We start from the raw sequence: 14,422 nt of genomic DNA on the forward strand, positions 1-14,422 counted from the left end.
GTACAGGTACATAGGAGCTTTTATGCACAAAATGAGTCAAAATGAAGTCATGTAAAGCCTGTATTTGTCTGGGATCTGTAATTTCCAATACGTTTATTAATTAGTAATCAGCAGTTACTGACGAGACAAGCCTGTAGGTAATTAAATAGGAAACTGGTTGTTCAGTGTGAAAAGAGTAGTGTACCGTTTATTATTTCTGTCTTTAAGAAGCTGCCGCCAGTGAAGCAATATTTGGAACAAGTGGTTTACATTTAGAAACAGAGTAGGTAATATATACCACATCCTTATCAACAGCCAGTTCTACTTAAACGTCAAATCTGCGTCGCTCGCCACTGTAATTGTAATTCTACCGGTCAAATGGTGTAGCCTTTGATTGACTTTGCTGTTCAAGTTGTTTTCTCGGCACTTGGCGAAGCCCCTATATAGTTCGGGTAGGCTCGGCTCAATCTGATTAAATTCGCATTACGGACTTTTACTGCAGTACATTCCTCATTGAGGGTGTGAACGCAGATGAAAAAGACCGTAATAATACCTACCCATGTCAACTTCAGATTTTAATCAGATAATAGATTGGCCTGGGCTAGGCTAGGCGCAATTAGGTCTTGATTTTGGAGTTTGGCAGGCTTATAAGCCTAGGAGTACATTCTACCCCTAATTTGAGTCAGTGCCAAACTGTTTCAGTTAATTTTCTTTGGAGAATTCCGCCAAGTCACGAATCAAACGGACCAAACACTGAATCAGAAAAAGTCATGGCCCTTTCACAGGGCAAAAACAATTATGCATAGGACAACATATCAAATACCTAGGACAACATGTCAAATGCCAAGGACAACATGAAAAACGCCTAGGACAACATATCAAATGCCCACGACAACATGAAAAATGCCTAGGGCAACATATTGAATGCCTAGGACAATATATTAAATGTCCAGGACAACATATTAAATGCCCAGGAAAACATATGAATTCACAGTGCAATATATTGAATGCCTAGGACAATATATGGAATGCCCAGGACAACATGATATTAGACCACGTAAGTCAGTCATGGCTTTCCATGCTCTCATATTCCAATATTGCCTTTCGTACCATCAACCGACTGACAATTACTGATAACTTGAAAATGTGATAAGTGTGTGCAGAGTTAAGTTTTGCTGACGCCCTCTTCATAAACATGCGAATCGATTATCAGTATTTGATCATGATAGCGCGTTTCTTATCTTTATTATGTTTTATTAAGTCACGATGTAAAGCATATATGCGTATATAAGTTTACGCGCGCAACCTTTAGAATAGCAGTCTGCATTTTGAAGTCACAATGCATGCGTTTCTGGTATTGGCCTGTCTGACAGCCGTTTTGGCGGCAGGTTAGTGGGAATTATTCTTATCACGAGTATATCTGCCGATGTGACAAATATTCATTCTGCATTTGACCGGTGCTGTCAATTCTAATTTTATTTTTCCCTATTGCTGACAGTGTGATATTTTACAATATTATAGCAATTTTCTATTGTTGTGCTGTCTAAGCAACTTTCTTAATGACCATTCTCTCTTCACATGTCGACAGATCCACCGATATTTGAGGAAAATTTCGATTACTTTGACTTGTCTGTGTGGCAGCACGAGCTTACTGCCGGAGGTGGTGGCGTAAGTAGCCTGCTCGTAGTCCCTACCATTCTATTTGGCACGCTTTCGCGCATTCGGTTCAGACTTCTCGGAATAACTTGTTCCTATATCTGTCAGATTTGAAAATCCGTGTTCTTGGAGGGATTAAAGTATCATTTTCATTGATGCCGTAATGGTAATGTAACATTGTGTATATCTTCCCTTTGTACAGCTGCCATGTCGGTAAAATTGTTATAAAACAGCTGTCAGCATTTATCTAAGTTCACATCTTCTGCGCACTTCAATATACACTGAAGGTTAGAGCAAGGCTAAAGTCAATATTTTGCCATTTTCTTTATAATTGCATATGTTTTAGTGCCATGAGCAGACAAGACAAGTAACGTCCCTTATTTCGATACCTCGTATGGGAATACGCAATCTGCCCTTTTATTTTGTGCAGCTCACGCTTGCCCTACTTTATGATAAAATTCGGTAATCCACACCTTGGAAGTTGAAAAAGGCCTGAATATTGGCTCCTGCAGCGTAGTGTTCAAAACATTCCTATAAAAATGACTTTCATATTGACTTGAGGCCTGTAGATAATATTTTGTAAAGAAGCGAATAATTCTGCAATTTTATCTCGAAATACAGCAATGTGACGTCACTTTTAAACATATTTCGCAAGCTAAAATCTCATCCCATGTCCATTCTGAGAGTTTCATGACAGAGACGATATCAAAGGCGATTGTTTTATTTCATTTTTATCAGCAAACCAATGGAAACAATTGATGTTTTGCCACCCATGGTTAGCTCCCTTTGTTAATAGTATTCTTGTCGTTACATATTTAACAGAACTGGGAATTCCAATATTACACCAATAACCGCACGAATAGTTACACAAGAGATGGTATACTCTACATCAAGCCAGTAAGTAGTAAATTTTCATCACGCGAGTTTAAAGTACATATATGGCTTTGAAGAATGTGCTGACGTTTCAATTTGTATTGGGCGATAGGAAATGACAACGGTATATTGCCAAAAGTATAATAAATGTGACAATCCACCGTAGAGGGATACAGATCGGCCGAGTCAAACATGTACTCTGTGGCTTTCCATTACAAGCAACGTCGCAGAAAATGCAAAACTGGAACGAGTTTAAGTAGTATGCGCCTCGAAAGTGAAAGACTTTAACATTTGCTCAAACTTTGCTGAATGAAACTTTCAACCATTCTCTTACCAAATCAACAATAAAAATCAAGGGCCACCGTGCAAAGTTTGGAACTTGCGAAACACATTTCCCAACATTTGTACGATATTTATGATTCAAAATGGCCGCCATTCCTGAGTTAACTCTATGGAGAGAAATTAAGTTTTGGATTTTCGAATACTAAGATGGTAAAATTTTTTATTTCTCCAAACGCTTTTAAATGAGACCCCCCAAGTGATAGATCAGAAAAGAATTGTAGAAATTTGAGAGCCCGAATATCTGTCCCCGAGGCGCGTTCTACCTTAAATGTCTAGGGTGTGCAAACTTTTGGCAAACGTTTTGACGAGATCTTCAGCCGGGAAACCTCAAGTGAACTATACTAATAGCTGTAAGTAGTAGTGGCGACTTGTAATGTCTTTAAAATTTTGTTTTAGCCATATAACAAACTTGCAACAAGTTTGGCTTTGAAATGTTTATACATGACTGTATGGGTCGTCAAGTGGTGATGTTAAATTGACTGTGATGGTGATGATTGATTGATTGATTATTTTTTGTCAATATTGTTTGTAGACTCTGACCTCGGAAAAGTATAGTGAAGCATTCTTGACTTCAGGAAGATTGGAATTATGGGGTAAGCCGTGAACGTTTTCTGTCAAATATTTGTGTGGGCGTATATTACGAACACCCTGATGAGTGAAGGTTTAATTGCACACCGTATCCCACGCGATGTTCAAACGACGCTTCTTTACTCTTTTTAAGCACAACCGAAATGACATAATGTGTTATTTTTTCTATCTGTCCCACAGGGTCGTCTCCGTCTGACCTTTGTACTGGCAATGCCGATTGGGGTTGCGACCGCACCGGCAACGCCATGAACATTCTGAATCCGATTCAGTCTGCTCGACTTAGAACAGTACACAGTTTCAATTTCAAATATGGCCGAATCGAAGTACGTGCCAAGATGCCCAGCGGTGATTGGCTCTGGCCAGGTGAGTTGGCCGTCCGTTTCCCAATAGGATGTATAGTCACGGTTCTCTCAGTTTTGACCAATAAAAACGATCGATCACTCAAAAGGAACATTTATTTCAATCAAACGTAAGCGGCATAATTTCCCTTCTTTCATGTTGGGTAAAAATATACAGGAGTGTTTCCAGCGAGGCCATTTGAATGGCTTTCTACCCCCCCCCCCCCCCCGACGAGGCACATAAAACAGTCATAATAATGAGCAGGACCTGTTGCACACACATTTTTCGGACATTATTCAGCAAATAGAATAGAATTTTTTAGAATTTTAGAAACTCCCTCCCAAAACGACGGCACATTTATGACTCACTAGAGTGAAACGTAAGACAGGAATCACACATACTAGTAACGTATTCTACGGTGATGACAAAACAATCCGCACGCGCTGATATCACGCAAAATTAGAATGTTATAAGGGTATGGTACTCTTGAATGCTGGATGATTGTTTGTAAATAAAGTTTGTGGATCGCTACACTGTTGATGTCGCTAAAAGTGTCATGTTTCATTGATTAGTAATGCCATTATGTATAAAGTCATTTATAATGTTTAATCTTTTTAATGAAAAGTGAGGGAGAATGGAAAAGGAATTCCCATTTATTGTTAAGAGAGTTCTTGAATGGGCGCCCAAGTAATCGAAACGACTGCATAACGTAGAACACGGTTATCGTTCCCGTGAAATCATGGTGACGTCAGTTTACTTGTCGTGTTACAAGTTTATGTTTTTCTGTTTTCAGCTATCTGGCTGTTACCAACTCGTAACTCGTATGGAGGCTGGCCCGCATCAGGTGAAATCGACATAATTGAGAGTCGAGGTAACGAACACCTAGAAGATTATTTAGGCAATTCCGTTGGTAGCAATTCCGTTGGTACAGATCACATGACAGCCACAATGCACTGGGGGCCCTACTATCCTCACAACGCCTGGCAGAAGACCTATGCTTCTCGGTGAGTGATGAGTGTGTTGGGTCGGTGGATGTGTTCGAAAATTATTCACTTTTTAAAACATTTTCTCGCATCTTGCCAACTTTACCTCTGCTCTTTACTTATTTTGCAAAATAAACGCGCTGCCTTGATATAACCGAATCATTTCTACCAAATTACTGTATTAGGCATGCTACTACTGGTACATACGCCTCACAATTCCACACCTACGCAGTTGAGTGGACGAGCAAGAACATCAGGTAATGAGAAGTACTCATGTATGGTAAAATGCGCTCGTAGGAAAGATATTTTGACTCCCAAACTTTTACAATATTCCTTTTGCCTTCCACTTGGTGATAGCTCATTTTGAAGCTTATGGAGTAAATAAAGTTTCCACCTGCTTAGTACCAGTAAATATTTGGTAATTTGACTTTCTCAGTAGCAAAACTAACACGGTGACCCCCGATTTTTGATTTTTGATTTTGAAAAAAAAAATGGTTTCAAGGAAAGTTTGAGCAAAATTTTGAGCAAAACGTCATCAATTGTGTCATCATTGCTATACCTAGCCATTTTAAGGTAGTATGCACCTCGAAAGTGACAGACTTAAACTTTTGCTCAAACTTTCCTCAATGAAACTTTCGACCATTCTCTTCCCAAATCAAGAATAAAAATCAGGCGTCACCGTGCAAAAGTTGGTACTAGAGAGACAAATTACTTAAGATTTCGCGATATTTGAAATTAAAAATGGCCGCCACCCCTGTGGTTACTCTACGGGGAAAAATATAATTTTCAAAATACTAAGACGTTGAAAACCTTTCTAACTCCGAGAGCTTTAAAATGAGTCACCCCCAAGTGGTAGAGATCAGAATAGAATTGATAAAATTTGAAAACCCACATATCTGTCCTCGAGGCGCATTTTACCCTAAAGGCTAAGTATGGCGAACATTTCGAAGAGAAAGAGAGGTAACTCCATCCTTCTACATCCTAGCTACCGCTCAAAGATGATCAGAATTGGTACAATTTTCCCGATATCGCTTACAAGGTTTAAAAGTGACACAGTATACTAGTTATGTAATTTGTAAATGTAATAGTTCTTTTCTTTTCCAAAATGTTAAGTTGTTGGATAAAGTTTCTTCAATGCACCACAGAATTCATGTTGTAAGAATTTTGCTATTCTTAGTATAAATGAACAACTCACTCACAGACCCAATGTCATCTGATTCACCCGTGTCTAGGTGACGATATCTTACCGGAATGCCCTAAGAGAAAGAAATAAGACACAACAATTAAATCATTTCATTCCTCTGTGTTTTAGATTTTTATTGGACGGCGAGGAAATTTTGTTTGTAGATCCGGGAGACAATGGATTCTGGGAGTATGGCGATTTCAACACAAATCTGCCGTTTGCTGATAATCCCTGGAGAGAAGGCACCAAAATGGCGCCCTTCGACGAAGAAGTAGGTTTAGGGTCTTAAGTGGAATTCTTTGTGAGAGAGAGAGAGAGAGAGAGAGAGAGAGAGAGAGAGAGAGAGAGAGAGAGAGAGAGAACAGCAATGTATAAGTAATTGAAATTGCGGTGATAGTGATAATTAACGGGTCAAACAGTAGTTGTATTCTGGAAAATCACGTGAAAATTGTATACGATTTACGTTCAAATGTGCTACCATTTGTTTTGCTCTCAACAGTTTTACATAATCTTGAACGTTGCTGTTGGGGGAACATTGGGGTATTTTGGAGACGACATGCAGAATTATCCTCTGAACTGTCCGAAGCCCTGGAGCAACAACTCACCGCATGCTCCAAAGGAATTCTGGGATGCCAGGGACTGTTGGTATCCAACATGGCGACCGGATGAAGAAAACGGTGAACTTGCAGCTATGCAAGTGGACTACGTTCGCGTGTGGGACTTGACAGAATGAGAAAAAAACTACAAAACAAGTTCGATGACTACTGAAAGGAAGATTTCGATTTTGTTTTATTACAATACCTAGACTAATTTATAAAATGATTTTGTGAATGTAATTAAGCTTTGAATGCAGCCTTAAGTTTGAATAATAGAACATTAACTTACAATGAAATAAACTGAAAAAAAACACAATAAAGTGCCTGGTGATGCTTTCTAGCTGTCAATTGCATGATTTTATTTCAACGTTTTTCTCCGGTGTCAATGTCAGTTACTTTTTTAAGGAATAACTTCATTGTTCATCAAACGAGTGGAGACAAAAACCGCAAACCGATTGAAACGTTTCTCGCTAGTTATCTTTATGTACTTAAAATGTATTGCCCATGAATTTGTTACCCATCAAAATAGCCACTGTTTACAATCTAGTTACCATATTGTACATCCAATCATACCGTCGCCCGAAAATTCCTAATTTTGTAACGCATCATCCCTTTTGCAGCGCACAAAACGTTAGAAATTCATTTAAGCTTTTACGGTGTCGCCAATAGTTGACCGGGGGGGGGGGGGCGCTTCTACTATTACCAAGTTAATCATGTAATGAGGCGATCCTTCCCTGAAGCCCTCTGCAGTTGCCATGTAAATATTCATTACCTGGCTGGATTTGGTGATCATTCGATCCCGTGAAACAGAATATTTACACAAAAACTCATTATATCTCGCAAGAATGCAGCAACAGGTATTTTGAAATGTGTCAAATCGTTAAAGGTAGCATCTCAAAATGTTATACGCTATCGAATAATTTGAGGTATAGTGGACTGGGACATCTCACAAGACAACAAGAAACAGCTACAACATCGATGAGAAAAACATATACACATAGGAGATTTGTTAGATTGAGTTCTCAAGTGTAGGCATGCCTAACAAACGGTACGGTACGGTTGTGTGCCGTATCGATTGTTCACACCCGTCAAGCTGATCACAGCTCCCACGCTTCTCTGGAGGACCGAATAGTAGTCAACCAACTTTTACCGTAAAGGGCGTCTTGATTTCGCGATTGAGTTTCGATTTTAGCAGCGCCCAGCGTGGCCGATGATTTTCAGATCCTATTATGATCCACTCCACAATTAATAAAGTCGTTGTAAGATTGTGGCAACAGATTAATCTTTATCGGGGATTCTTTGAAAGTTGAGGGTCGACAACCCAACACTTTAGCCACGTTGAACACGGGGATGACCACAAACAACCTGAATGTTGTTTTCAAAAGGTCTTTATAATCCTAGGGATCAATCGCTACTTAACCATATTGCATGTAAAACTATTCATAAATTTATTCGGCCAGTACGTGATTAACCATTATTAGCCGACACAGAAAGTAAATTGAGTGACACTGTCGGATAATCATACACTTAGAATACTTTTCGATAACTGCAACAAAGCGTCGCCCGGTAGACTTGTATGCGGATCGGAACATTATCAATAGTCTCACTCTAATAATGGCAGATTTCAAATTTAGGTTAATCTTGAGTACACGTTGTCTTAGACAAGAAAAATGTGTAGAGATGCATACAAGAGGAAATAAATCGTTTCGTATCGACATGAAAATTATTTTCAGGGGCAGTTTTGATATGGGAACTCATCATCTACGGCAGAAAGAGGAGTTCACTAACCAACGGCATTTCTGCCAGATATCAGTGTCGATCGTTGGACACGCTGATGTGATGGCCCAGCCGGACCTTGTACTCAGAATTCAGGCTGGCCTGAATTTATAGAGCGGGAAACTTGTAGCAATAAAATATGATATGAATTATTGAATGTATGATATGATTTCAACGTCTGCCATGTAATTTATAGGCTGATTTGGTCAGTTGTTCATTATTTATCTCTCCACTATAGCCAACACACGGCGATTCTTCATGAATCTTTATTTGTAAAATGTGCAGAATTGTGTCGCTGATACTACTTATCTGATAGGGGCTACAGCAGATGAATTCTTCTGCCAAAATTCTCATAACTTGGTGACCCTAACCACCGCTTGCACACTCATGGCGGGCGTGACACGCACGCGTCGCGGTCGTGGCACCTTGCATCCACTCCTCCCAATCGTGGCTTAAGCTTTTCAAATTATTGTACGCGTGACACGTTAAATGTCATGTCTACACTTTATACCTATACAGCTTTCTTTCTCCTTCCTGTCTGTGGTATGTATAAGTGATAAACCATGCCGAACGGTTACCATGAAGAGGAAATCCGGTTCATAGCGGTCATTTCGTGATCTGCATCGAACAAATTATTTGTTATTTGTATATACGTGGGTAAAAATTCGAAGAGATACGAACTACCTAATACAGTAGAGCAAAGCAGAGGATAACAACACAAACGCGTCGACGTCATTTTTAAGTGTGATGACTAAGGGTTGAACACGAAACGGTAGTGTTTTTATCTTCTGCTTTTAACAAGTGTTTTTATCTCCTGCAGGTCGGTTAGAATTTATGGTAAAAATAATTGCTGTGTCGTTAGACATATCAGTAGAGGGGCTGTGGCAAAACATAGCACATTCAGTGTATGAGCAAACAAAAGAAATTAAAAGACAACAGGATTATGAAACTTTCTCGAAGGTCCCTTCACTGTTGAACGAGAAAGAATGATTCACCCATCTCGTGATCTTTGTCGTGACACATTTCGATAAGACCACCAGAAATTAACATCAATCATACATGTGAAGTAGTTTGAAGACATTGAAGATATTCAAAACTAGGTATTTAGTCTATTTAGAAGGCCAAAATTAATGGGGCTGATTATTTTGCGTATAGATTAGCTGATAAGTGCAACTGATACTTGCCACACGACATTTCTGTCGGTTCGTTGCAACCGTTTGAGATAGATAGGCTTACATCTTTCATTCCAATTTAATCGATCTAGTTTGATAGAGAAATATAGTCGTTATATGATACTTACCACTTGAAAACGGTTCTATGAAAGACATGGAGATATTGTGGGGGAAATATGAGATTTCTGTCACTCATATGATGATTAAGAGCACACCTAAGTGATTCGTTAAATTGCATCACTCACAAATTTGTCAATTGTGGACCAATCGTGACGAGTGTAGCATGCTAGCAGGGTACCCTTACCCATTTCGGACACCTGGTACTATCACTTGCAGTTAGTGTTTCAAAGTGGTCCAACTCAATGATATAAAGAATAAGTATCTCACGGACGGTATTGTTTTACCTTGTATTGACTTGATCATTTGACAACTTTTATTTTCATATTATTAGCTACCGGAATCTATGAAAACCCATAAGGGACATTTTCGGAAGAAAAAATATTTTCTTTTCCGCACGAGATTCCAATTCGTGTGCACAAAATAGTATGTCGTTCGCACGAGATAATTGGGATCAAATTGTAAATGCTGAAGCAATATAATTCTTCCTCTGAACTGTAACACTGAAGTTAGAGCTGTACCTGACCGATCTCCTAGGGGGCGTCATTATTTACGGCCGAGGGTTTCAGAGGAATTTCATTTGAAACTCCGAAATTTCGAGTAACCCCTGCCAACCATGATGAATTTGAGTATCCCTCCTCTCTAACAGAGAAATTTTGACTGGCCCCAGCTTGAAAAAATTAAATACCAATACATGTATTTGTATAATTTATGGCTACAGCAATAGTGAAGACCTTTCATATCTGGCTTTACTCTGCTAATTATCATCAGTTGCCTCATGACGGTTGAAAGAGGTGAAAGCAACAAAATGTAATTCAAAGTCACAACAAAAATAAAGATAAAAAAGCTCACCCTATAACCAGTATCCAACCATAGAGTAGTGTTTAAATATGGATGGGTATGGTTAAATGTCAAAATATTCCTGTGATAATAAAGAGAGAATTCATGACAGTTCATTTTTGTCGTAGATCCTGTGCACCAATAATGGTATCCGCTGAGAGCATTTAATAATATACAGTATCAAAAGTAACTTTCTGCAATGTTTGTAAAGAGATTGTCAAAACCTGTGTCCAAGAGGACCCTTACATTTGGTTTAACAATACGAGGAATCTCTATCACCCAGGTATATTTGGAGTATGACAAAGTTTCTTGCAATAAAAGATGTCGAGCAGTCCACTGTTTTATATACTTTGTAGAATAAGCTTCTTTTACGCATTCACCCCAATAATCAGTACCCTATAGAATAGAGAGTAGATGTTCCCCATGCTTGATCAGGCAAATATAAAAATAGCATCAATACAAGACACTTTGTTTAGTAAACAACATTGTTTTAGATGTGGCAGGACCGAGTGTACGTCCAATATTTAACAGTTTCTATGGGACAAAGCTCGTAATATCAATTATGACCAGTGCATCTGAACACATTTTGATGCATCGTCCGTCAAATACAAGGGCAGAGAATGTAATGGTTGCCAACTGTTGCAATGGACACACATATACAACACCTGATGCAGCCTAGGACATCAAAATTAGTGATAAAATCTACCATACTAAAGTATAGTTGTCCTCGTGTAACATTGTGCTACATTGAATTTATGTAACTAATATTGTAGGTTTTGTTTCTGTACAAATCGTACCCAAAACATGTAAAATTCTGACTCACGGTGATTGAGATTTTCACCAAGTTTACACTTTTGCTGCCCATAAGCATGATTTTGGTAAATGGCAACTCCATATGAACATATTCCCATTTAAAGTTGAACATGTATCTACACACCAAATACAAAGGTGCAGAATATGCAGCGGTACAGTTGGAGCAGGGAATTCAGGAATAAGATATATAGCATGTTCTGGACCAGGAAAGCAAAAATTGACCCAAAAATACAATATGACAGATTTTTTCACAATTTTAACAAAACTGATTTAAATCATCGCTATTGAACTTCACATTAAATTTCAAAGCAATAGGAGCAGTAATTTTAGAGGTTTTTTGACCAAATATACACTGTTCACCACATTTGAACAAACCTACCAGCGGTTAACCCTTGGACTATGCATACCAAGTTTCAAAACATTTGGACAAATGATTTTAGTCAACAAGAAACCAAGTTTTAAAACATTTGGACAAATGGTTTTAGTCAACAAGAAACCAAGTTTCAAAACATTTGGACAAATGATTTTAGTCAACAAGAAAGAAAGGCCGAAAGAAGGTTGAAAAGCCTCTAAAGTACAAATACGAAAATTTGACCATGATTTGATAACTTATAGCTTAATTTTCGTTAAGAAACTTGCATACTAACTTTCAAGCAAATCTGGCCAGCTGTTACAGAACTTTAGCAATTTACTGGATTTGGCTTTTTACTACATTTGCATACTTTTAAGACTAAGAAGTTCATTTGAACAAATTAACATCTCCACCCCTGGGTGCACCTATATACCAAATCGTAAGATTGTGAGTGCTGCGGTTTTGTGAGTTTTAGATATGGACCGACATACATACATACATACATACATACATACAGACAGACATACATACATACATACAGACAGACAGACAGACAGACAGACAGAAAGACAGGTGCCACTGATCTCTCAGATTAGCTCACTTTAGTATATGTACTTGTACTGAATGTAAGCTAAAATTACTAACTTTTAAATCTGTATTCAGTGTTTTTCATTCTTTTCTCTTTCGTATCATTTCATAACTGCACTCGACGCTTCATTACATTCCCCCAACAATGGAGTAGCCCTCTTTTAGCTTTCAATTTTTTCACTGACCCCTCACATTCCCCCAACCCCCAGGTCGTAAATAATGACGTCTCCCTTAGTTTGAGTCATCGACGGGCGAGCACCGATGTTTGTACAATTCTTCGGATCGTTAGGGACCTTCAAGAGTTCTCTAGAAACTAACAACGTCGAAGATTTTTTTCAGGACTGGAAAGCACATCTGAACTTGTGACATAAAATGGGATTAATTATTTCTATTTATTGTTGTTTTAAGTATGACCTATAATACTGCTTTTTATCCAGCGACTTACATGGGACAGAAATTTCCATTTTAAAGGAATTAAATGATATAATTTCCTTCAAGTTCAAAACAGAGATACGGAGAGATAGAGACAGAAGCAACAGACAGACAGACGGACTTAGCACATGCACCTGTCAATTAATCAATACGGACTTCTATTGCATTCTTTGATTTCTTGGAAATGTTCCGAGACATAGATCAATTGAAACACAGTAAAATTATGGCTATTTAAATCGGAATGACAAATCCGGAGATATAACATTACATTAGATGACAGTTAAGTTTGTTTTGCAGCTTGTACCGAATATGTGAAGCCGGTACATGTTTGAAGTACGGTGTTCGTTGTGACACCAGCATATTGTGAAGTGTGATGACTAACGATTGCCTTGTATTGAAAACAGATAATCAATTTCTTCGTATCTTCCTATTTATTGTATGTCTTTCTTCGCATTGGATGGTAAGTGCTGGCTGTACATGAAACTGTTTATGCTGACAACGGCGATTGGTCGTTAAGGCAAGAGTATACACACTTTCATTGGCTATGACAGCATGCGTTTGTTTCACAAAAGGCCCATGAATCATTCCAAAACAGTCTGTTTGCAAAAAATGAAACACTGAAATATCGACAAATACCTCTGCTATTACTCATCTCGGACGTAGACGACACCGCCATCTAAACATTTTCCAGAATTGGCGCTTGCGTAAATGGCGCTGTCGAACTTCCCTGAGTGACAGTTTACTGGTCGGGTAACAGTTTCAAAAAATGTTTCACCACTTGCTGGTTCTTCGCTTGTCGCATGTAGAGTAAAAAGCATACAACATGACTAACTTTACACAATAGCATACTGTGCCATGCCCACTATGCAACGAAACGTCTAAAAGATGTGAAAGCGGACAAATTATATTGAAACTCAAACTTGTATTTGCATCAGGGAAATCGGTCACTGGCTGCCGTACATGTTTGAGTGGAATTCACGTATTCTTTCAAAATCAGACGTATACTAATCATGTTGATTGCCTGTATCTCCCTCCAGTAGATTAATCTCATTCGTACTCTCTGAGACCCGTTTGCTGAATACTGTTCGTGTCTCCTGTAAACCTAAAATATATAATTATATCATCAACAAAACGGTACAGTCGAGTGTACAGTATTTGAATTGAGTAGTATTCACCAAAAACACATTGGTGTCCGAGGTAATTAGCATGCAACACCATGCCATCGTCGTTTCATTGCCTACTACGAAAGTCGACATGTGTTTTGAGATATAACATTCTTTAGATGAACTATATGTCATGATAAAGGCGTTTCATATGATTGCGCATATTCCAAACAAAATGGCACACTACACTTACCCCTGACTCAAAAACCATCAGCAAAGGCTTAAATGGGTTCAACCATGGACGTAAAAAAGAAAGAATACTTCCATGGTTTAACAGCCACAGGCATTTCAAACTAATATGTGACGTTACTGTAATGGTTACCTTACTTTGCATGCAACCTGTACGGTAGATATCTCCAAGAAATTGAAATAATTGAATGCTTCGAAAGATAAATACCATCGGGGACTGAAATTTTAATGGCAGAAAATACTCTTAAAAATATAATAAATATGAATATTGTCGTCGTATTCAATTGTGAAAGACTTGCTAATAAACCAGACTGAACTCTGTTTTGAGAAAGTTAATTGTAGATATAAACACAGTCCCGTAATAAATCAGTTCCCGACAAAGAATTGCTCCTAAGGCGATGATGCGTCTTTGAATGCACGTACAATGCCTAGATTGGCCGT

General features: G+C 38.4%; 1 protein-coding gene across 1 annotated transcript; it reads left to right on the forward strand.

Annotated features, from left to right (window-relative positions):
* Positions 1 to 1,248: 1,248 nt before the first annotated feature.
* LOC139147376 (beta-1,3-glucan-binding protein-like) lies at positions 1,249 to 6,859 on the forward strand. Its single transcript, XM_070718453.1, has 9 exons — positions 1,249 to 1,367; positions 1,568 to 1,647; positions 2,458 to 2,532; positions 3,383 to 3,443; positions 3,619 to 3,801; positions 4,571 to 4,781; positions 4,946 to 5,017; positions 6,073 to 6,214; positions 6,443 to 6,859. The coding sequence occupies exons 1-9, from the start codon at positions 1,319 to 1,321 to the stop codon at positions 6,674 to 6,676; spliced, it is 1,107 nt and encodes a 368-aa protein (XP_070574554.1). The 5' UTR covers positions 1,249 to 1,318; the 3' UTR covers positions 6,677 to 6,859.
* Positions 6,860 to 14,422: the final 7,563 nt, after the last annotated feature.

This window comes from Ptychodera flava, chromosome 13, assembly GCF_041260155.1.
Source record: "Ptychodera flava strain L36383 chromosome 13, AS_Pfla_20210202, whole genome shotgun sequence".
NCBI classification, from domain to species: Eukaryota; Metazoa; Hemichordata; class Enteropneusta; family Ptychoderidae; genus Ptychodera; species Ptychodera flava.